This window comes from Psittacula echo, assembly GCF_963264785.1.
Source record: "Psittacula echo genome assembly, chromosome: 2".
Classification (NCBI taxonomy): Eukaryota; Metazoa; Chordata; class Aves; order Psittaciformes; family Psittacidae; genus Psittacula; species Psittacula echo.
The window spans coordinates 124,712,025-124,736,983 of NC_137737.1; the positions used below are offsets into that span (position 1 = coordinate 124,712,025).

The window sequence follows — 24,959 nt, forward strand, 5'->3', positions numbered from 1 at the left end:
TACAATCTTCATTCGAGGAGTGTCAGGAAAAAAAAGCAAGCTTTCTGCAACATGTGTATTATTACATTAGGAAATGAGTTTAAAATGTATTCTTCAGCATATCAATCTTTGTGTCCTCCCACCCTAACCAGACTCTCCGCCACATTCAAGCATAAGAGAAAAATCAGACCTCCTGGCTCTCTAACTGGTTTCAATACAATCAGATATTTCAGTATACCGCTTCTTTCCTATGCTTTCACATGAATACAACAGTATTAAAAATAAAGAAGTCTTAAACTTCATTAGTCATAATGGTCTTTCACATTCAGCCAACCAATCATGCATAATAACTTGTCGCCTAATCCTCTCAAATCATCTTTCCTAAAAAGCTCGTGAAAATGGATTAGCCTTGTAGTGCACAGTCAATTATCTCATTTATGGTCTATTGTATCAAAAAGTGGTAGGTGAACAATTTTAACCAAGGGCCTTTTATTAAGACAGAAAACATAGCTTTGGCCCTCACCTTAACCTGGACGGCACTGACAAAAACAATGTCATAACACATGAAAAACAAAACTCCAAGGTAACCATAGCTTCAACTATTCAACACTTCTACAGAGACTAAGCATTTCTCCTCCTTATGAGAGCCTAAAACTTGATACAGATCATAGAGTACAAGTCCAACACATTCCCTGCAGCCAAAATTTAAGGTATTTAGTACCTGCAATTCACTATGTTTAACTTCTGGTATTCATTTATGGTAGGTTACAAAACTCTCACAATACTCTGAAGTGACAGATATAAGCAGGGTGACTATCTTCATAAGAGAACCAGTATCTTTTTTGAAAGGAGAAGGAAAAAAAAAAAAAATGGGTGGGAGCATGGCGCCAACAGTGTTTTGGAAGTATTAGGGACATTATAGGATCCTCAAGGCAAAAAACCCTCAAGTTTACCTCTTTTTTTCTTTTTTTAAATTCAGGCATTGGATAAAGTTCTACCATTTCCTCTGTCAATTTATGGGCTAAATACTAGATGTTTTATCTGGACAAAGATGCTTATTTTCTCCAAATGAAAACAATCTAGGAAAAGCTGATTAAATACATTGTTTAAATCCAATGAGAAGTGCATAAATTCCTACTATCACCATGCTGAAGGAAATGTAGCTGAGACTTTACAACAGAAGAAATGACAGAACAAAACCCCATCAAATTACTCTCTACATCCCTCATAATAAGCAAGAACATAAAAAGCTCACCTACTTCCACATGCTGACATTTTTTATTAAGCAGTTTCACACCACATCTGCAGCTGTAAAAGGAACTGCATGGATTCTCCCTTGCCCAATACAAGAGCTCAACTACTGCAATTGCTGAAATCTACTATCCAAAACTGCACAGATAATAATGAAGGAAATTTAAGTACTCCAGACTTTTTGAACACTGGTTACAGGCCTTTACCATTCCAAAAGGGTAGACAGGGCACTACTGACGCTCCACTGCCACCACGCATACATCTTTCAGGATATTTCTGTTGCATAGGAACTTTACCTAAAAGTTTAAAAAAAATGGAAGTGTGAGTTCATGCCTGACTACATGCGAAACCTCCTCAGTACGCCATCAACTGTAGCATCAATATATGAAGTGTCTTAGCTACAAAAGCAGGAAACAACACAGGCCAGCATCACTCCTGCCACAACAGCTATCTATGGTCCCTCTGCTACCAGTTTATACTAGTAAAACCAGCATTTTTTTGTAAGAGTGTTAACTTTTTCTGATCTGTGTAACTGAGTCCCTCTGGAAATCACTTGCTTCTAAGCATCCCAAGACCATATGTATCTCAATTTCTAAGACAACTAAGACTACCATATCAAACAGAGAATGCACACAAAGATGCTAAACCTTTCCAAGGCTGATTTGCCTACTGAAATCTCAACACTTCCCATTATAACCTTTTCCCTCACAGCTTTGGAATAGGTTCCTGTATCTTTTCCTTTGAGATATTTTTACTCCAGTTTACTAGTCAGAGAAGCCTACAGCCATGCCTGTTATTGGGGAAAAAGCTAAATAAAATAACTGGTAAAGGAAACAGGCTCTTTCTCTCTACATATCTCATTTAGCAGCAAGAACCAGGAGAGACAGTAAAATCTGCTAATACAGAACTACCTTGGTTATTTTCATTGCAGCATACTCTTTCTGATGCTCAAGGCATGCAGAGAAGGAGGGCCTGCTGCAAATTTTGGCTCCTTCACACTTTCATCTAGGAGCTGAGAAAAGAATTTGCCCTCTACCTTGTGATGAAAAGCAGGCTCCAGGAATCTCTCTAATTATAATTACTGTGGGAGTGTGGTCAGGAAGATAATAAATCAGATTGCCATATCACAGGTGTACAAAGCTGGGGGAAGTGGGAGGAAAACATGAGTTAAGACTGCTGTAAAAGAAGTAAAAAATTCTCAGGGTAGGGAAGGGAGGAGGGCAGGGAAGGTGAGATAACAGCCACAAATTTATTTTCAAACAGAAAGAAAACAAAATATTTGGCTACGAATTCCTTACAATACACCTAGGATGCAAACATACAAATAAACAATTCCCCAACTAACCCTTAACTCCAGTTTTCCAGAAATGCATTTTTATAATAAAATATCTTGCCTTTGGCAGGCTGCCTGGCTGGATTACACGGGGTGCTTATTTACACTGCAGTTACTTGCTAATGACATAATCAGAACAAACTGAGGAAAATGCCACATTTAATAAAACACAAACTGTACCAAGTTTTCCTATGAGGATTTCTGTGCATAACAGTGAACTGGAATTTGAGAGGTCTAGGTTCAGTCCCCGGTCCCAGACACATGCTTCCTACAAGACCCTATGTGCACATGCATGCACACACCAAGCACTTTTATTTGCTTATTCAGAAGAATTTTCAAGTAGAACTGAGTATTTCAGTCAGCTGTGAATGCACACAAAGAACTAACTGCACTAAATGCAGTATTTAGTATTATTTCCAAGGTTACAATTAAAAGTTTTTACGATGTTCATCCCCAGTCCTTTATTTACAAGGAAAGGATATTCTAAGTAACAGAACACACTACATTCCTTTAATAGTATCATGAGATGCACGGATTTGTATCTTAGGCACCCAACTGTATAAATTCACACGCTGAAAGTATTATGTGTGTTAACAAAGATTTCCACAGTAAAGGACAACCAAGTTACATTGGTTTCACACTTCTGGGAGGAAAGAAAAAAAAAAACAACACAAAACACAACCTAACTTGAGCTGCCAAATTACTCACTATTTCCATGCAGACTCAGTGAATTTGTAAGAAAGGCAAATACAACAGGTTGGGTCCAATCAAAAGGTGTTTTGTATGTGAGCCATAACCTGGCAGGACCTAGAAACAGAGTCACAAATCATAGATCCTCTGTGCTAGAAAATGAGTGAGTTTATTCAGAAACCTGCAATTTTAGCATAAAACCAGTGGGAACTTGTAGATAATGAGTGATGAGGGAAACACAAGACAACAATAAGCCAATGGTCATTGACATGACTGAGAACTGTTCTAACAAATCACTATTTCATTACCAAGGCTTCTTTTCCCCCATAGGCTTTGCAGAAAATAAAAGAACTGAAGAAATAAGGATTCAACTGCAGATGTTCTCAACATTATTTTCTACATGCCAAAACAGTAGAATAATAGAAATGTCAGAAAATTACATGCTTTTTATGATACTTTATTAATTCATAATTGAGCTCATATTGACTCAGAATTAACCAGGTTTTGATACTGTTGCTTTTCTCAACCTAAAAAAACCCCAAACAACAAAAAAGACTTGCTTAGCAAAGGGGGGGGGGAAATGTAAAAGAAAATCTGCTGAAACAGACATCCCACATGAAACACTACTAGTTCCAACAATATGTATTTGTATTACACATCTGCATTATTAGTTCATATAGAATATTGAATATTAATGCCAACTTCTTGTAAAATTGTTTTATGGTTTAAATTCAATATTTCATAACTTAAGGGGCACATAGCTATAATTTCTCTTTTCAAACCAATTTCTCTTTAAAGATAGCATCAGAAAATTGAGGTTCATACAAAGCACAAAACATACTATTACACAATCTGAACAAAGAAGAATTGACTTCTGGTGATTTAAGACAATCTAATTAATGGGGACTTTAAACTATTATTCTGCTTAGATCTTACATAGGCAATTATAGGCCATGAAATAAGCTGCTATGACCTTTTGCAGAATGCAAGTACCAAAGTTGCTTTACACTACAACATATGAAAAAGTTAATTGGTCATAAAAGTCAGAGAGCATTTTAAAAATTAACTATCACTTAAAATTACTGTATGCATGAAATCCCCCATCAGAACTTGCCCGTGCTGTGCGTAGTCAGAGTCAGTCTCTGCCTCTCATATGAATAGATGCAATCTCAGCAACCAGACACAATAAATATAAGATGAAGGGAATGGCAAACATAGCAGCAACACACAGAATTAATTCCAGAGGCTAGGAATCACAGCATGAAAACTATTTCATTATTTTAACTTGTTAATTATTCATGCAGCAGAGATATGGGAAATGGCAGGAGAAAGCTAATAAAAGAGCAAGCAACTGAGTAACACTGATGGAGAGAATTAGAAAGGTATAGAAGAAGAGTTACGAAAAACAGTGGATGAGGAAAGAAAAGGGTTTAGGGTAAGTTTCTACACTCAATAGCAGGGGCAATCTAAGGTATTTCTTGTTTCCCCACTGCTCGTTACTCCTAGTCTACCATTCTGGTGTACTGCTTCCTCCTTACTAACAGGCATAACCATTTGTGAAATTGTTCTGTAGTCAGCCAGGGCTGGAAAATAACCTGATCAAAAAGAGAGAAGAAAGAAGCTGTCACAACTAAGACGAAAATGCAGGAGCAGAAATGAGCAGCTGCAAGGAGAAAATAGGTCATGCCAACACTTCTCCCAGCAAAAAGGTGCAACCACGGGATTCACAATGGACCAATGCCTATATGACTATAAAAAATACACCTCTCAATTATGTCTTGTAACCTGCAATGCTACATGCAGACAGAAACATGTTTGGATTGCATTGGGTGAAAAACACTGAGGAGTTACATAGCGAAAGGTGGCCAAAGCACTTAGTTTATAGATTCATAGAATCAACTAGTTTGGAAAAGACCTTTAAGATCTGCCAACTAAGTCCACCACTAAACTGTATCACTAAGGACCTCATCTACATGGGTTTTACACACTTCCAGGGAAGGTGATTCCACCACTTCCCTGGGCAGCCTGTTCTAATGCCTGATCACCCTTTCTGTGGAGAAATTCTTCCTTATATCCAATTTAAACCTCCCCTGACTCAGCTTGAGGCCATTACCTCTTGTCCTATGTTGAGGTTCAGAGTTTCAGAGGAAGGGTGTACCTTTCACTGAAGAATCCACCAGTGCAGCTGTTGTTCGTGACTTTTTTTCCCCATACATCCTCTTTAAGTCAAATCTAGGATTACATGTACATGACACATGTACATGTGCATTACCCTAAACATACGATCCAAGGTACTACTTAACATCCACTTGATCATACAGTGAACTTAAATTCAATCTCATTAGTGTGAAATGTCCTAGTCATTTTGTTACCCATTCAAGTGCCCTTAAAAACAGCTTTTAGCATCAGCATTTAAAATTATTTCACATTCAAAGACAATTACTACCTCAAACAATTGTATAAACTCATACAATAGCATCTTTTCACTTGACTGGGCTTGAACAATAAATATCACAAATAACCTCCAGGTAACGTATGTCATTTTTACTATTTTTGTTGTTAATACTTTGAAATTAAAGAAGAGACTATGGGGAAATAACTCATACATAAAAGAAAACTGCACAGAGAAAAGGAAAACGCTTTTCTCTACATTTACTGGGGACAGTAAAAGGCATAAATTGCCACAAGGAATATCTAAATTCAGTATTAGGAAAGAACTCTTATGACAAGAACAGTTAAGCACTATTAAGAACAGTTAAGTCATCTAGTGAGATTGTGTAATTTCTATTATTTGAGGCTTTTATGGGTTTCAAAAGCCTAGTGGTACCAACCTTTCCTTTAAAACAGTTCTGACAAAACTTCAGTAAGTCTATTTTGTTCTAAGAAATAGCAGGCAGCTACTCAGTTTCCTGCTTGCATTACTTTTCTGCTGATTTAGAGTACTGAATTAGTAAACACCTGACAAGCATCAGAGATGGCATAAAGGAAGTAGTAATAACACATGCCCAGTGTCAGGACTTTTCACCTTCAGCAATAATGAGTTATGTCAGCTCACCACATCTCATAAGACTGTATCTTAAAAACAGATTAAGCAAACAGATTAGACAAACATCTGCTAATAATACTGCAAGTACAATTTATCCTTCCTGGGGCTGAGAGCAGCAGACCAGAATGCTTGAGGTCATTTCTAGCACCACTTCATTTAAGCTTCATAGAAAACCCAACACACAGCCCATTTTGAACCCATTTAGTAAAACTAATGAAATATTAAACTGAAATTCCACCTAATATATTAGAAGACATTAATATTTGTCTGCTATGCATTGTCATAATTAATGTCAATATTTGATGTAGCATGCATTTGTCTCACCTGTATTTCCCATGTAAAATACCTTCTTGCTGAAAGGATAAGCCTAAAATGTCTTCTGCCTCAGTCATTTCACTTTTAATCTCCAAGTGGGAATTCAATTTTCAAGACCTTACATTTTTTAAGAAAATCTTCCAAATATGTATTAACTGTAAAATGCTGTCTGCAAATACCAGCTTCTTGAGTTTGCTAATACACACCTCCAGTTTTACTCCTGTTGCTCAAAGCTAGCCCAAGCAGAAGACTGAAAATGACTAGTCAGGGTTCAGATGCCTTTGAACAGCAACGGTAGTGAAATACTAGGAGTCTTAGAGGAGACTTGCAAGGTGAAGTTCACAAGTTACATAGAATCATTAATCTCACTGGTCATGCTTCTTAGTCCATCATTTACACCAGCTTGTGATTGCAGGTCGAGCAGACATTCACAACCTCCTGTCTGCAGGAGACTTCAGGAGGAAAGTTAAAAAAAGGGTAAAAGCAGCAAAACATAGCTGTACTCTAATCAGCTGGCCAATATTAGCGCAGACTTCCTCACTTAAATATTCAAATTCCCTTTTATTGATGCATAAACTTGGTTCTCTAGTTACTCCAACGAAATACTATTGGTCAAGTACGCATATATACATTTTTCACTTTTTTACAAGTTATTCAAGCACTTATCCCTGTGACTCATTCTAATCTACCTGCAGCATACTGATCAGAAAACAAGGAATCCATTGAGAAGCTTGAAAGTTGGGAAAAAAAAACAACCTTAAATGTCAATACCATATTTAATTTGACAAACTTGTACACACTTCATGTGTCACCTGCCCCAGAGACCACGCAGAAAAGGAATAAATACAATCTATCACCTTGACCATTTTGCCTATTCCTTTTCCCAGAAGGCCACAAATGCTTCAAACAAGAGAGACTTTACTCTTATTTGCACAAGACAAAACATGCTACATTAGGCTGGACTTTCAAGAAGACATATGAAGCACACCAAGCACACCTCAAGATCAAGTGGTACAAATAGAAAATATTCCAACTCATTTGCTACGTGGAAAATAGTTTGTCATAAAACCAAAGTTTTGGTCAATCATTATATTCATACTCGAGGAAAGAAGGGTTGTCAACATACATTCATCTTCATTTGCTTACTAAGAATTACTTTCACATGCATTCAAATTTCTGGTCATTAACAGTATTTTGTTGATTCTTCCTTCCCAAACATACACATGCCTAATGCTCACACACACAGAGCTTCCCTGCTACCAAACGAGAAACAAAGACAAAAGAGACCAGTACTTTCTATATGTGCATATATGAAGTGAAGCAAGTCATGGAAAAGCAGAATAACTGTGTAAGATACCCCAAAAACTTAAACAATAAAAACGACCATTACACATGCAAAGAGCAAAGGCAACATCTTCTGTTAGGTCAACACACCAGAGAGCACTTTCAATCCTGACCTTACAGAAAAATCCTCGAAGCCCAAACCAGCTGACTTCCCACCAAAACACATGCTTTCCACCATAATTCCACATTTTCTCTAGGGACTTCCATCAGAATACAATTTCATCACTGTTTGCTGGGAAATCATACTAATGCATATTCAGAAATTTAGGGCAGCGTTCACAAGGAAAAGTGAAAAAAAAAACACATTCCCTTTTGTCCTAATAGTTATAATGACCCTTTTTGTAGTATTTCCAACACGATCAGATGAAACAAAATACAGGACAGTTCATCTTGTAACTGATGTAATACGGGCAGGGAACAATACCATGGAAGTGAAAAAGCCAAGGATCTTTGTCTCTTTCTAGACGGATTGGCAAGTCTTTATAGTTGGAGGGAGAAACAGCTTAGCATCCCAAATAAAACACTGCAGTGCATGTTCATTATTTCAGTAAAGTCACTGCAGCTTTTGGCAGCCCCATAGGAAACTTAGACCCTTCAAAGAAAGCTCAAGCTAAAAAGCTAGAAAACAGCCCTCGTTTAAAAATTACAGAAGAAACAAATAATTCACTGGCTCTGGAAATAAACCCCAAGGAGTTCACAGCTCGCTAAAAAGACAGCCCCGACAGTAACTAGCCATAAACGTACAAAACGTTGTATTTTCTCATCGTCGTCGTCGCTGCTGTGGGGAAGGCGCGACCGGCGGCGCGGCCGGGGCGACAAGCAGGCCGGCCGCTCGCCCCTGCCGCCGCCGCAGCAATGCGGGAGTCCCTGGGGGCAGCTCCACCGCTAGCCCACCCTCCCTCCCAGCATTTCAGCTCCTTGCCGACACCAAAGGCAGGCCCTGGCGCCCAGCAGGAGCCCGGGACGCCCTCCCGGGCAGGGAACCGGCGGGACGCCGAGTCGGCTCAGACCCCTGCCGCCGCGGCGAAGAGGCGGGAGCCTGCGGGCCCGGTGGCGGTGCCTACCTGCGAGAGCTGCCGGGGGTTGGGGCAGCCGAAGAGCGCGGAGCTGGAGCTGAAGCTGATGGCCCCTCTGCGGCTGAGGACGTGCTGCGGCACCGGTCTGTCCAGCGGCAGCACCGGCAGCTGGTAACATACTTCCATTGAAGAAGCCTCCGTGCGCCGACCCGCCGCAGGGCAGCGGCCTCGCCCGCCGCCGCACCTGCCCGCGCAGGGCTCGCCGCAGCGGGACGGCGGGGGGGAGCCCGCAGCAAAACCCCGCGGGGGCCCGGCGCCTCCTCACCAACCCCGCACCCCCCGGGGGGTCGGGCCGGGCCGCGCCGGGCCCCGGGCCTTTGTCCGCAGCAGCCAAAGCCTGGCGGGAACGGCCGCCGGGAGCAAGAGGGAGGCGGCGAAGCGGGACGCCTCTGGAAGCGCCGGAGGCTGCGAGTCCCGGCTCGGAGCCAGGGGCTGCTCCCTCGGGCCTCGCTGCCGCCGGCGGGAGCCGCTGTCAGCCCCGCTGCCCGGCGCCGCGCATGGAGTCGAGGCCGGCCTGGGGGGGCCGCTTTGGGTGAGACACACGCCGCGCTCGCCCCTATTGTCCGGCACGGCCGGGAGGAGGAGGAGGTGGAGGAGGCGCCGCCGCTGCACGGCCCAGCTCCGCCGAGGGGAAGGGGTCGGGCCCTCGGAGAGGGGACCCGGGGAGGAGGGGAAAGAAGGAGGGAGAAAGAGAAGGAGGAGGAAAAGGAGGGAAAAAGAGGAGGAGGAAGAAGAGGTAGAAGAGGGAGAATAAGAAGAAGGAGGAGGAGAAGGAGGAGGGAGAAAGCCTTCGCCCCGCCCGCCCCCACTCTGCACAGCCCCGAGCGCACTGGGCCAAGAGGAGGCACAAGCCCGACGGACTCTGCGTGGGTCGCGCGACTGGCGACACGCAGAGCGTCATCACGTAACTACCCACTCTCCCCTTCCTCCCGCCCGTGCGCAGCAGGGTGGCTCGGCGGCGCCAGTGGGCCCCGCGCGCCGCGGCAGGCGCATGCGCTCTCCTGTTCGCGCCTTCGGTGTCGGCCGGCGGCGATGCCGGTGGGGGGGGGGAGCTGGGGGGGCCGGTTGTGCCGCACCCCGCCCCGCCGTGCTGCCCGCCCAGGGGCCGGAGGCGGCACCTTCCTGCTTCCCTTCCGTGCTTCCCTCCTTCTGCTCAGTGGGCTGAGCACGTGCCGCGCTGGGTGCTGCGCGGGCGAGGCCTGACGGGGCCGCGAGCCGTGAGGGAAGGCGGCCGTGGAGGGGCTGACTCTGCCCGCGTTTTCCGTCAGCTCCCCTCTTCCCACGGCTGTGCCCCTTTGGCCGGGGGGCTACGGTTGCTGCGGGATGGGATCCAGCTTCTGTAGCCAGGCACCCATCGGCCTGTACGGCTTGGCCCTGAACGCATGGCTATTCAAAATCAAATGGGGGAAGATGGCTGTGCTTGAAACGCATTGTCTATCAAAAGCAATACAGGGCGGAATTTGTATTTGCATTTGAATCCTGGCTGTTCATGTTCTAAAACGTGGAGGGGTGGGATTTTCACAAGTTGAAGAGGTAATAACACCGTGTAATCTTTCTGAAGGTAGAAAATGAGATTCTTGGCAAACCATAATACTCCAGGCTGGAAGAAGCAGGAAAATTTCATGAGGTGATGAGGCCCATAGCTATGTACATCACGTTACCTGGGACACTTTAAACTTTGGTTTTTAGGACTAAGCCTCCCGTTGTCACTCGCTGCAGCTTTTTTACATCCTTTCGTCTCTTTTGTTTCTCCATCATTAAAAAACGTTCTAAATATAGCATGATAGGTAAAGGAACATTTCTGTTCTTTGAGTAATATTGTGAAGTGCCTGTACCCACTTAAAAATCAGATTTTGCAAAATGATTCATATGATTTAAGTTTGCATAATACATTGTTCTAAGTGCTTGCTTACTGGCAGAAGGGTTTAGATTTCACATGATAATGGTTATTTATAGGCAGTGACACAGCTTTGGAAGAGCCCATTTGGAAAGAATAGGTGGTTTGTAAGGAGGATTTTAATCTGTGTGAACTACTTACAGAAGCAAGAAGTTTTATGAATGTGGGCTGATGGCTGTTTGAGCAATGAAGGTCACAAATGCACCTAGTTCGTTTGCAGAACTGCAATCCCACATTGCCTTGCGGGTAGCCCCCAGGACAACACGAACACATGAGAGAGGACACTGGATCAACTGCTGCTTCTTAAAAGCTTTCTTCAGTTGTTTTTCTCCCGTTTCTTGAAATAAAAACATCACAAGTATTCACAGTATGACTTTATAATGTACATGTGCAATAATTCAAAATATAATAACCACACCATATTTCAAAGTAAAATAACATACCTTTTTTTCAGTAATTAAGGTATGTCGCGTTTTCTTCTGCATTCTTTGGTGGTTTACTCATATTTGGCCTGCTTACATGAAATTAACAGTGCATTTAAGTTACTGATAGAACTCCACAAGCTCCAAGTCAGGATTTCCCTCCCTCATTCATGTTTTCAAAATTACTTCTGGTTCTTTCCTGCTAAGTACAGATGAGTTTTCTGTGCTCAGGTAGGATGGATTTTTACTCTAGTCAACGTAAAATGCAATTTATGAACAATATATCATGGGGGGTTTTTTGGTAGGGAAAAAGTATATTCTTACTTTTAGTGAATATACACAGTGTATATTTCAAACCTATATGGTCAAACTATAAATAAAAATTATTGATAATGTGGTTTACAGTTCATATCAGCTCTGTGTACTTTCCAACTGACAAGTTGAAGCCAGTTCTTTAAGGTCATATTTGTGCTCAGTTTGAGCTTAAATAGCATAACCAATGTTTTCCTTTGTTAATAAACAAGTTATCTTTGATCTCTAATTAATGTTGCATAAACACCTGTAAGGAATCTGAAATACATTATTACAAAGTACGCATAGATTTTCCAGGCAGTGACTGATTCCATAAGTGTTCTGCTTTCAGGACAAATTACTATTTTTAATAAATACAGAAGTTAGTAATATTAGCCAGGTGATAATTGTTTTTATGAATTTATGAAGAATAATCCCACCTCAGGATGATAGACAAAGCCTTACAATTATGGTGTAAGTCACCAAAAAAGTGCATATATATGCTTGTTACAAAAATAATACATGCTTAGTATGTTATATCGTGCCTATTCTGTCTGCTGTCTTGTCTTGCTGTGAGTCCATAGAATCATTGAATCGCAGAATGGTTTGGGTTGGAGGGGACCTTCAAACTCACCTAGCTCCAGCCCCTGGCCTTGAACACTGCCAGGGATGGGGCAGCCATGGCTTCTCTGGGCAACCTGGGCCAGTGTCTCATCACCCTTACAGTGAAGAAGTTAAGAGCTTGTAGCACATGTCAGAGATTTTTAGTTAGTTTGTTACAGAGGTATAGCAACACCAAATTGTTTATTCACAACATTTTGTTTGAATGATGTTATTTTCCCTCTGAGCCATGGAATCGTTCCAGCACCATGGTGCTGCACTTCTTACATGCATCGTATGACATCATGAGGTGCCACAGTTTACCTATATAAGCTCTGTTTATTGTAGCTTCTTAATCATGGCATATACAGCCTTTAATAGAGGCTACACATCAGAATTTCGTCACATGGAGGGAGTGTTAATTAAGTTTCAATTATTCTTTTTACATTTACAGTTAATATCTTTACACATCATTACAATTTTCAGGGTGCTGTCTAGCAAGGAAGAAGCATTACTGATGGTTGGGTTTATCATGAAGAAGGGCATTTGTGAAACTGGAGAAATGGAAGATCACAGAATCAGTTTCTTAGTTCATATGAGAAGAGGATGAAATCACACAGGTACTCCAGCAGACATTCTGCTGGGCTAACCACACGGCACAGAGCGCCACTGAGGCACAGGCAACTAACACTGGCAGAGCTGAACAGTCTGAACAGAAAAGGATGCTTTTCCCATGTTCTTGTACAAAAGGAAAATACAGATCCCCAAGAGCGTAACATGCTTGTACTTTGAGCACATCCAAAGAACACAGAAAATACTTACTTTTACAGGTACATGATCAAAACAAGAATGTTTAGCTTTTTCTCTTGCCTGAAGAAGTTACATGGTATGAAAGGCACGGTAATTTCTATAGACAGGAAAAATGTCTTTTTATTTGTTATGCCCTCAGCAACTGCATTTTTACACATTGTTTTTGGCATGTGCTATTTCTCTAGCATATACCCAAATGCATTCTCTTTTCTGCTGATTTATTATCTGAGTGAATATTGTGTATTTCCACAGAACTTCCAGACATCTGGCAGCCCGGTTGAAGCGTACTCCTGTCCCTGTTTGCTGTGTCCCTTCCCTCTGACTTACCCTGGGTCTGCATAGGGCTTGTTTGGATTTTTGTGGCAATACAGCATTTTTAACTCCTGTTTGATTTGTCATTCCCTGCACCCACAGATCAATTTGTGCAGAACTTTTAGCTATCCTCTCAGTGTGTTCATCCTTCCTGAGTGGGATAATTTGCACTTGCCTTTACCCGAGTGCGTTGTGATTTCCTCAACCCATTTTCTTTTTCGGTTGGTAAACACTGATTACTAGTCCTGTCCTTCAATATACTTGCAGCCTTTCCTGGCTGTCTGTCATCTGCCAATTTAATAAGCATGCTTTCAAAATCAGCCAGATCAACAGTGAAAGTTTTATGACTGAGTGAGTCCAAGATCTGGAAGACACCTGAAGAATGATATTTCATATACTCTGTCAACCCTTGCTAATTCCTCTGGGAATGGTTTCTAATCATTTTTGCACCCATATTGGAGTAGCTTTATCTACTCTGTAGCCTAGGTTCATCTTTCCTAACTTAAGCTTAACCTAAAGAGTAGTTGCCTAAAGCTAATTTCATAGTCAATAATTAAGGGAAAGACAGCAGGCCAGTCAAGTTATTCTTTGAAGCTGCCTTTGTCTTCACTGAAGGGAAGGAACACAATGCAGATTTTCTCTTAATTTTAGACACTTCACATTGTGTCTGCGAAGTTGATCAGATATGAAGTAAGATAAGTGATTTTGTTTATGGTAGTGTCAGGGTGCACCATGTAGAAGGGCAGGCGTCAGCAAGGACGAGCTAAGTCATGTGTACTGTGTTCCCATTAGCTACAGGTTTTGTCACTGCTGGAGAAGCAGATTAAGTCGGTTGGACTTGCTTGGGCAGACTGCTTGTTTGCTTTTGCTTCAATTCCTGGTATTTTGAATACTATATTGAAATTATTCAGTAGATTTTTAATATTTGTAATAACTTCAGTTTCACTAAACTGACATTGGCTAAGAGAGACATACAAATTCTGCGCCAAAACCAGCAAGCTGGAGCAGAAAGTTAGAAAGAGTGATCCCAGAGGATTTTGGTTTTTCTTTGCTTTCATCTCTAAGAATTCCTCTCTATGCTTCATTTAAGATGGGAGTTTTACTGTCAGTTTATATTCTCCAGGAACAGGGACTGACCGTGGAAGCAGGCTACCAAAAGTCAGTTCTGAACACAGCTACAGGCTGTCAGAAGTTCAATATCGGTTCAAAGATAGCTTTTTGTAACTCCACTGAAGATATTATTGGGAATAACAGTGTGAAAAGGTGATTCTTTTCATGCTGTTATTCTTTCTTCTAGAAAACTTGCTGGAGTGTGCACAACTTAAGTGGTCTCAGCCATTGAAGTTCTGTTTTTCTCAGTTGTCTGGACAAAAAAACCTCATGCTACAGTAGTGTTAAAATGACTAAGGGCGTTGGTGTCACCATAAGCCTGTGGAGAAAGCTTCTCTTTGTGTCATTTTTACATGCATAATAACAGCTGATGCACAGAATATTTTTAATATCAGAGTGGGAGGATATGTGAACCCCAGGTGCAGTTTCAGAGGTGCAGCTTGCAAGTTTAATGGTGTTATTAGAAGCTGAAAATTCACAGCTTTTTGTGTTGTTAATGGGTTTGGACCCCTATGAACAGATATAACAAATGCATTGCACATTTGCCAGCTGAATCATTTGTCAACATACTGTTCAGTGTACAGTACCTGGTAGTGTCCATGATAAGCTGTAGAGCATCACCTGTTCTGTCTTTAGAAAATGTAGTTTATTTTCATTTAGTTTTGCAATTTTTTTAAGGTTTTATATGTTGCCCCAGTATCTCATGAAAATTGCACATTCTTTCAAGATTTCTTTACATGAAAGTGTAATTTTCAGCACATTCTTAACAAGGATTTTTTAAAGCAATTTTGTATTTTTAAAAGAATTAAGTAAGCAGTTAGTTACATAATTAAGGACTGAGAGTTAGTTTTGGATTTGGAAGTTGTATTCAGATTCAAAAGATTCCTGGTGTCCTCTCTGGTTCTTTACTGGCCTGTGTAGTGTATGGTAAAGGTGCTTTACAATATTAAAACTGAGAATATCTAATACTGCTAAAAGCAAAAGTATGAGCTAAAGTTCATGCTAGCCAACTAGGTTGAAGCAACAGTACTTTATTAATCTCACTGTGTTGTGTTGTCCAGAACTGAAGGAAAGGAGTTTGTTGTTTAAAGCTCAAAAATAAGACCTTTAACACTAGAATTGTTCAGAGAAAGAACGTTTTGATTTAGTTATATTAAACATGAGCACACTCCCTTGCTGTAGAAGCTCATTTGTATGAGAATGTAGAATAGTTGCTTTTTCTGTATGCTAAAATTATTGGAAAATTTCTAGCAGCAAAAAGGACACGTAAACAAGAGTTTCTCTTTGGTGGGGGAAGCAAATCAAAATGGGAACTCAAGTAACTCGCAACATCTGCACACGTGATAGTTAAATGACTACATGCCGGAACTGAGCAGTCTTTCTCTTACACCCACCTTCCTCTTCCACTTCAGCTTTTTTTACTATTCAGTTTTATTTTTATGGAAGTGCCATTTTGTGTAATTTTTCCCTCACAAAAAGCGTTAAGTTGAAATAAATAGTAACTACGATTAGCATTAACAATTATAGTCAGAGAATCACATTTGCAGTAAAAAATGTATACTAATTGTATTCAAATTAAATTACTCCATTATATTACAAGTAGTTATTTTTTCTGCCTTTTCAAAAGATGCTCAATTATACTCCTCAGTTTCTCCATTAAATTTGAGCTTGCATCAAACATTAATTGGGTGTTTCATCTTTCTATGCTTGCTTTTTAGCTAACTGGTGGGACTGCTCGTCTATCAAAACCTATAGCAGTAGAAGGTAATCGCATTCAGATGAATAGAAGTGAGAGGATTAAGTTATTTGCAGCAACTCATGTTTTTCCACCATGTAGCATCCTGACATTTCTTTGTGAAGGAAAGAATGTGTCAGGGTTAGCATTAGCATGACTTCTCCTTGAAAGTCTGGAAAAACATCTGTCAGTCTTGTCGGTCTTTCCATTAACTACCTGAGCAAATGCAGCAAGAAGATTTCATTACTTTCAAGAGACTACCTCTGGTTTTATTTAGGTTTATTCTTTGCTAGGCCTTTTGTTTTTAACAGTAGCAAAAAGGTAGCTGGAATCCTGTCTGATTTACAAGTCACTAAATTTCTATGTGCTTAATCCAATTAAAACTGTTTGGAATGTTGCCAATATGTCAACAAAAACGCAACAAAGCAATGGGAGGGTTAGTTTACAGAAATTCCTGAATTCCTTTGTCTTGACCAAATGAAAGAAAATTATTTTTTGTAAGACAAGTGCATACTAAAAGGATTAACGCTGATAAACTGACTTTTATGTTCAGATAAAAGCCAGTCTGAGTACTAGGAGAACATTTTTCGATCAATTTCTTAAAAGCAGCTTTGCATTTGATTAGAGACAAGTCTCTTGTTTAAAAGCTGAGGGGGAAGGGAGGAAGTCATGCACTAAAACACAGAGGCTGAGCCTCTTAGTGGTGTGGAGTGCACTGGAAATGTGGGTTTAAAATACATCTGTGCTAAGTTAAATGTTGCTGTAGAGAGGGGCCATGCCCTTCCATCTCACTCCTCCTGGCTGTTTGCTCCTACCAATACTGATGCTCAGCGCTAGGGTAAGCCAGGAGAGTTTGGGGCATTAAGCTGGAAGAAAATTAATCTTAACCCTCCAAAAAAGTGGGACCAGACAAGCTGTACAGCAGGTACAAGCAGTAGGTATATAACAAGCAACAGGAGCACCATGGTGAGTTTATGTAATAGATTAAAGGTTTATGTAATGGATTAATCAGATACTATATAATACAAAAAATAGCTCATTTTAGAAGATCTAGTTTCAAAATCTCTCATAAAGATATTCTTTCAAATATGTATGTAACATATATTGAAATATGTAGCAGATATAGGGAATATATAACATGAAATATATAACGTGGAATATATATATAATATGTATGATACAAGACAGGGAGAGCAGAATTAGCAGCAAAAATATGGGTTAATTGGCATAAAGTATTAATAGTACAAAGTATATACTTAATTTTATGCTTGTCCTTACATGATTTGCTGAGTTGGGATTAGAAGAACACCCTCTAGTCATGTGTCAGAACATCAGTTAAATCTACATAAATCAATACCATGTCAGCACTTTTCTGGGTTAAATTACATGACTAGAGGTTTGTAGACTACTTTTTACAAGTATAGGCCTAAGAAAATACTCAGCTTTTATAATGTTTAATCTCACCTTGGACTTTGAATATTTATTAATATAATTCTTTACTATGCAATTTCATTCTAAAATGTATAAAATTTGAATAAATACACTAGTTTGCTAATTGTTCAAAACTTGTAAGACAGCATGTTTTATGGAATAACTAAAACCGGGGAAAACCATGACATCTGCTGAGTTGTATGCAAGTTTTACTTGTACACTCAATTCATGATTACACAAAATAACTAGAAAAAACATATTCTACAGTACTTGTAATTTGTCTAAAAAGACAAAATGAGTGTGAAGCCTCTATTGAAAGATCCTTATACTTTACTGCAGAGCACGAAGACTTGAGAACCAATGGGCCCAAATAACTGAATTTGATGAAAGATGGTTTACATTACTGCTCATCTTGAACTGGATGACCTGTGGGCAAACTACACATCCTTGAATCTGTAGCTAAGGTAATCAGTTCCCAGACAATGGGAGAATTGACTTTTATTTTTGAGACGTCAAAACGAATACTAATACACTGCAAGTCAATACCATTTGCATTACAAGTGACTAGTTTATTGCAAGATACGGACAAAAATGTACACCATGAAGCTATGCTCCCAAACAGCATATGAGTTCAAAGAATAATTTCTATGTAATTCAATTTTCAGGTATACTTTTGTTTTCTTGTCACTTTATTATGTTTATATACCTCAATGTCCATTTGAGGAAACAACTGTTGAAATAGATCTTTCTGATCTTTCTAAGCACTACTTGGAAAAAAGAACAAATGTTCAGCATGCAAGCTTATTTGATAATTGCTACTTATCAAATGTAGGAACAAACACTGTTTTGTAAGTAATTTGTAACCATACATTAATTTAAATTGCATGTGACTTTTAAATAATATGCAAATAGGAAAAGGATGAATTGGTGAAATCCGTTATTGCAAATTGCCTATTATGAATTGTGACATCAAAAGCTGATGATGAAAGATTACAGAGTCAGGTGCGCAGCAACAGAAGAGGAGATTGGGATGTGAATGAATAGTAGCAGCATATACTGACTGTTACCAAGTAATATGTAATATGGATTCTGTTCTGCTCTGATACGACATGCATACTGCAGCAAATAATTTCTCCTTTCCATTGCATAGACTTCATGCACACGCTAGAAGTAAGTCTTTATAATCCTCTAACATTCCAGCCAGAGGGTGCTGGTGGCCAATTTCTACTTGCTGTAAGGAGGCAGCTTTTGCTCTGATTCCCAGGAAAAGACATCTCCAGGTTTGTGATTTTGGAATAAACATGTAACAGTGCAAATTTGGAGAGTTAGCTGTTATTCGATATTCCTGTTTCCATTTGTTAGAACTGCACAAAGCTTCATGCATGAGCTGACACAGGGTTAACCTTGGCTGATGCAGTGGTTCCCAAGGACTGCACATGCCTTCCTAAGTAGCTTAGGTAGCCTGGTGCTAAAATACCATGGTTTGGGAATCCCTGTCTAATACTTGTAAATTGTTTTGAAATATTATTTTGAAATGACATGTTAAAGTTTGAAGAGCTGGTTTTTAAGGAAGGCAAGAAAATAAAGTACATCTCTTTCCCTGAAGTGAATCATCCTCCCCAATACTTTTGGGGAAAAGGAAAACAAAACCAAACCACAAAACCCTGTAGAATTTAATGTGAGCAAAACCCATAAGGTTCTCCAGTCATGCAGAGTAATTTATGGAAAATTTTATAAATAAGAGCTGTGAATGATTGGGTGTTCATTTTCTGTCAATCTCAACGAGTTCTGTCACTGATTTATAGAGAGCTGGGATCTCACCTTCTGAATCAAAAGGACATGAAAAAATTATCTTGTAGGTTTTACAGCAGGCATAAAAATCTCTGTTGAATTCTGTATGATTTCCATAAAGTCGGTTAGGACTCTTTGATGAAACAAATGGCTTGTAATCGATTTACCTGAACTAAGACATAGGAGTTATGCTAAGGCCTGTGAATATTTACCCCTAAAGACTGTTTTCTGTTAAAGCATAATTCTTCATTTATGGAGAGCAATTACCACTGAATTTTGTGGCCTGAATGTTCCATTACAACCAATAGATAAATAGTAAAATTGAAAAGTGCATGATGTTCTTTAGCAGGGAATAAATGCCAGCACTCTGTGCCTTTATGATTAGATTGACTTTACTATGGATGAATCAGTCAACTTGGAAATAAGCAACTGCTAAGCAGTGGCGATAATTCTAATGCTGGTTTCTTGCTCGGAAGGACAGCTGTTGTCACAGCTGCCTAGTTGAAGTTTGATCATACAGCTGGATCCTGCTTCAGTGACCGCTCCGCGGCTTTGGCAGCTCATTGCTGTTACACTAACTTTTTGTTTCTCAATCATAAGCAAATTAAAGCAGGCAGCTGCAAAATCATCAATAGGTTAAATTCATTAGCTGTTCTCTGTCTGAAATAAACAGGAAAATGAAGCTCTCCTTGGTCTTAATTAGTTCTTATAAAAGTTGGCAGGGAAACAAAGACATTTGTACACTCCTTTATTTTTATAAGAGATTTGCCTGAAAGAAAAACCTCAGACATGTAATTTCCTCTTTTTTTTTCCCTCCCCTGCTTAATGCTCTCAGTCAGAGGCAACCCAGCACCCTCTCTCTGAGGGTAGAAAGAAAGGTGGTTTGGCAAGAGATTACACTCTGTGTCTTTTGTGCGGATCGGGGCATGTTCTGGGGAGCCTGCACAAGCCGTTTCCACAGTGATAGGCCACATTCTGTATTTACAGTCTCCCGTACGGATAATTCATCTGCAGGAGAAGCCTTAGCTGAGCGCTGTGGTTCCACAATGATTACTGCTGGCTCTGGGCCATGCCACATCACCCAGCAGTACAAATTTGATCTGGATCAGGTGTGGGCACATGATTACACTTTTGTCAAATTAGCAGAGTGCTTCGTGAGGATTTTATGCCACCTGTCTGCTTTTATCCTGCTTGCAGAGGAAGAACACACGGTGCCGGAACCGCAGAGGGTTAGGGCTGTGTGGGCAACCAATGCCTGTTGTAGCAGTCATCCCATCGGGGCAAAGTTAACCTGTCAAAGTTTTGTTTGAACAAATTGAATTGGCAAGGAGTCTTCCAGCAGGAGCAGCATGTTGTGTCATGCGCCCGTGGCATGCAAAGCTGGCAGTGGAAGCGTCAAAAACATTCAATATGCTGTCACACATTGTCCTGTCCTATAGTCACAGGCTAGTCTGGAGGAGTCTTAATTCTCCTAATTTTCCACAGAATTTACTTGTGCTTTACTTGTATGGTATTCTGGCCCTTATACCTTTTAAAGTGCATTTTTTCTGGTGAGCTGAAGACAGTGTAAGACTGCTGCTGCTGAAAAGGTGTGATGTCAGCACTTCCATTGCATCAGCTCCAGTGTTGATGCCAGTCACAGAGTGAGTCAGGCTAGCAAGCTGATTTAACTGAAAACTAAGAGAGAAAAAAAAAAAAAAGGAAAAAGAAGAAAAAAGATCAGTATAAGTTTGGACTGTGCCTTTGTTGGCAGCCCTCGGATTGGCTTGAGCCAACTGTAAGCCCATGGATTTAGACTTTGAGTTTCAGCTCTGAGTATTTTTCAGCTGAAAGGTCTTGTTATAATGGATGGGGGGAAACCCTAAGAACTTTTGTGATAAATGGTTAACAGTGAAGCTACTAATTTACTGAAATGTTAGTCTGCTGAATATTTCCAGTGGTTTTTCCTACACTTAGCATATAAAGAATAGTGTATGTGGTTTTGCTTCTTTACTGGTGAAATATTTATGCTAATTAAATACATTTTTAATAATTTTTACTTTCTCCCACTAAGTGACATTCAGAAAAGAAATATATCTGAGATTTCTGTATTCTCATCCATTAACCTGTAATTCCTCTCCCCCTGGGATTACATATCACTTTAATTCTTTGGGTTTTAACTCAACTACTGAATAGACATTCCGTTCTGGATCTAGATAAGATAGTTACTCATCAGCACTTTAGAAAGAGTTCAGCTTTCTCAGCCGTCAATTAAGTGAGCATTTCTAAGACAGTGTAATAAATCTTACATGAGGATTAATGAAGCTTTAAAATAAATGACTACTGACTGCCATCTCCCCTGCTGCATCCTCTCCCTCCTGGGAACTATGTAAGTTAGGGAGCCAGCTTGTAGGAATCTGGGAGAGAATAGTTTGGGGGTAGGCACAGGATGGATCTGAGAACTATGTTGGGGATTTTAGGGAAGAGCTTGCTTAGGCAAAGGCTGCAGATATCAAAGGGTGATTGTTTAAGAAAAATGTGTGAAGGAGGAACAAGTGGAGAGAACAGTTAGGTGCTGGAGAAAGGTTGGGGACCTGGTGAGGAAGACTGGAAGTAGCTGTTGATTCCCAAGGAGCAGGTACCAAGAAGATGTGGTACTGCTGTTTCCTAATCTGCTCCTGGTAAAATAACCTGAGGAATAGGTCAAAACACTTATTTGTACTATTCCAGCTAATCTTCCTGATTCTTAGCTGTAGCTGATTATGCTGTGCTAAAATTAATAACCCTGTAACCAGCACTGTGAGTTTGTTAACTTAGTATAAGCACAGGTAGAATTCTGCCTTAAGTGCTACAGCTGTTTGCAAAATAGATTACCACAGCACTGCCTAAGTAAGAATTCAGGGGACTCTTTTACGTGAAATCCTAGATAACTTACTTCTAAGTTGTCAAAGCTATGTAAACTAGGGACTTCATATCCTTTGACTTTCAGAAAGAAATTTAAATTAAAGCCAGAAAGATGATTATGATTTACGTCCTAGTTATTGTTACTTCCATGAGCCATTTTAAATTAGGGAGGATAGACAGAACTTTCTTGTAAATCACAGAGGAAAATAAATTTCCCAGTGTTTCAGTGAGTATCTTGTTGAAAAAGTTAAGTGTATTACTATTACTTAAAACATTTTTAAGTCTCTAATTTAAATGCTAGGGGAAGAGTGCTTATATCATGTCACCTAGGTAGTCCACCAAGCCTTTGAACTGGATTTACTGGGATTAAGTAGGAAGTCAGTTTTGGATTGCTTCTCTGGGTCAAACTGACCACATAACAGCATGAGCAATTTGGATATACAATTGACGATTGTTCATTTAAGGTTCATGCTTCTTGAGTTTGCTACTTTTTTCCAATATTGCAGTTGTTGAAAGATATTAAAAACCCCACGTATTTAAGTTGAGATATTCTATGTGAATAGTAACAGAAGGTCACAATATGTTCGAAGAATTCAAATATGTGAATGTTCTCTTATGGATACTTACTTCTATAGATGGAGTTACAGATGGGTTGCCAGATGGAATACCTTCCTTCCAATATAGTTATGTATATTTAAAAATGGATGCTATGCAATCGTATTATTTAAATCAATTCTTTTATTACTTTTGAGGCCATAATGACAGTAACTATTCTGTAACAGAGAAATGTGGCAAGAGGAATGTAATTTCTAGCTGTAGAATTGTCAGGCTTGTCTGAGATCTGAAAAGACTCACTCTGAAGAAAGGATCTTAAACCAATTCTCCCTTCTTTAAGAGACTGTTTGAGTATTGACAGGTAGCATGCAATACAGGTCAGACAGGACACTAAATGTCCAGGAGTGTGTGAAGCAGAACTGGCTAAAAAGAAATGACAAGAAGAACATTTTGGGACATGGCTGCCTCAGAAGTACTCTTCCCTGCTTAACAAAAACCAGTGCTTGTGCCTGAGCCAGAGGCCCAGCACATTTTGGCAGAAGCATCGTTTTCCAGTTGCTCAATCTTTTACTCTTTGAGTAGCTTGCTTATCTGGGTCTTACAATGTTGACATCACCATAGCACAATACTAAAAAAAAAAACGAAAAGATAAATCCTGCCTGAAAAATGGAAAACGAGCACATGCTACCCCTGTATACACCCTTTCTCAGTGTGCATATTAGAATCATAGAATCATAGAATAGTTAGGGTTGGAAAGGACCTTAAGATCATCTAGTTCCAACCCCCCTGCCATGGACAGGGACACCTCACACTAAACCATGCCACCCAAGGCTTCATCCAACCCGGCCTTGAACGCTGCCAGGGATGGAGCATTCACGACTTCCCTGGGCAACCCATTCCAGTGCCTCACCACCCTTACAGTAAAGAATTTCTTCCTTATATCCAATCTAAACTTCCCCTGTTTAAGTTTTAACCTGTTGCCCCTTAAATTCTTATATTTTGTCATCTCATCAGCCTACCATTCTTTACTCATAACCTCATGTTTTATTTGTGTGGGTCATCTTTTCCGGACAGCCAGTCATTCACCTGTGAAAAGTCATCAACTAGCAAGAGCTCTTGTTTTAGTCTCATCACCTGCCTTCCTTCTCCTGTCAGTTACTGATAAATTCCAACATCATTGTAAATGTTCTTACCACCTTTTTGGCAGAACAAGGCACAGAAATTAGTGATAATAGTAATCGCAATAGGGAAGTTTTGGGGAAAGGAAGCAGGGCCACCTAAAGCCAGTTGTCCAGGACCATGTCCAGGTGGCTTTTGAGTATCTCCAGGGATGGAGATGCCACAGCCTTCCTGGGCAACCTGTGCCAATGTTTGCTCACCCTCACAGTGAAGAAGTGTTTCCTGATGTTCAAAGAGAATCTCCCATGTTTCAGTTTAGAATTATAGAATAGTTAGGGTTGGAAAAGACCTTAAGATCATCTAGTTCCAACCCCCCGCCATGGTAAGGTAAAGAACTTCTTCCTTATATCCAGTCTAAACTTCCCAGTTAAGTTTTAACCCGTTACACCTTGTCCTATCACTACAGTCCCTAATGAAGAGTCCCTCCCCAGCATTCTTATAGGCCCCCTTCATACACTGGAAGACTGCTATGAGGTCTCCATGCAGCCTTCTTTTCTCCAGGCTGAACAGCATACAATGTTCGTGGCCATTGCCTCTTGTCCTGGCATTGGGCAGCCACTGAAAAAAGCCTGACTCCATCCTCTGTACACCTTCCCTTCGGGTATCTATATACTTTGATGAAATCACTCCTGAGCCTACTCTTCTTCAGTTTGGACAGTCCCAGCTCTCTCAGCCTTTCCTCATAGGGGAGATGCTTCAGTCCTTTCGTAATCCTTATGGTCCTTTACTAGAATGTCTCCAGTATGCCTGTCTGTCTCTTGTACTGAGGGCCCTGATCTGAACCCAGCACTCCAGGTGTGGCCTCACCAGTGCTGAGCAGAGGGAAAGGATCACCTCGCTTAACTGGCTGGCTTTACTAGATAAGCAAGATCATTTATTTCAGGCCCCAAATTCCTCTGAGTAAAAACA

The 24,959-nt window shown here is 40.3% G+C and overlaps 1 protein-coding gene across 1 annotated transcript in view; it reads right to left on the reverse strand.

Annotated features, from left to right (window-relative positions):
* PDE7A (phosphodiesterase 7A) overlaps nt 1-9,160 on the reverse strand; it is a gene marked incomplete at both ends in the record, with an annotated part of 72,853 nt that extends 63,693 nt beyond the window's left edge. Inside the window, one exon of the mRNA XM_080610940.1 lies at nt 9,023-9,160. Coding sequence (XP_080467066.1) covers nt 9,023-9,160 — 138 coding nt within the window. The remainder of the gene's footprint in view (nt 1-9,022) is intronic.
* Nucleotides 9,161-24,959: the final 15,799 nt, after the last annotated feature.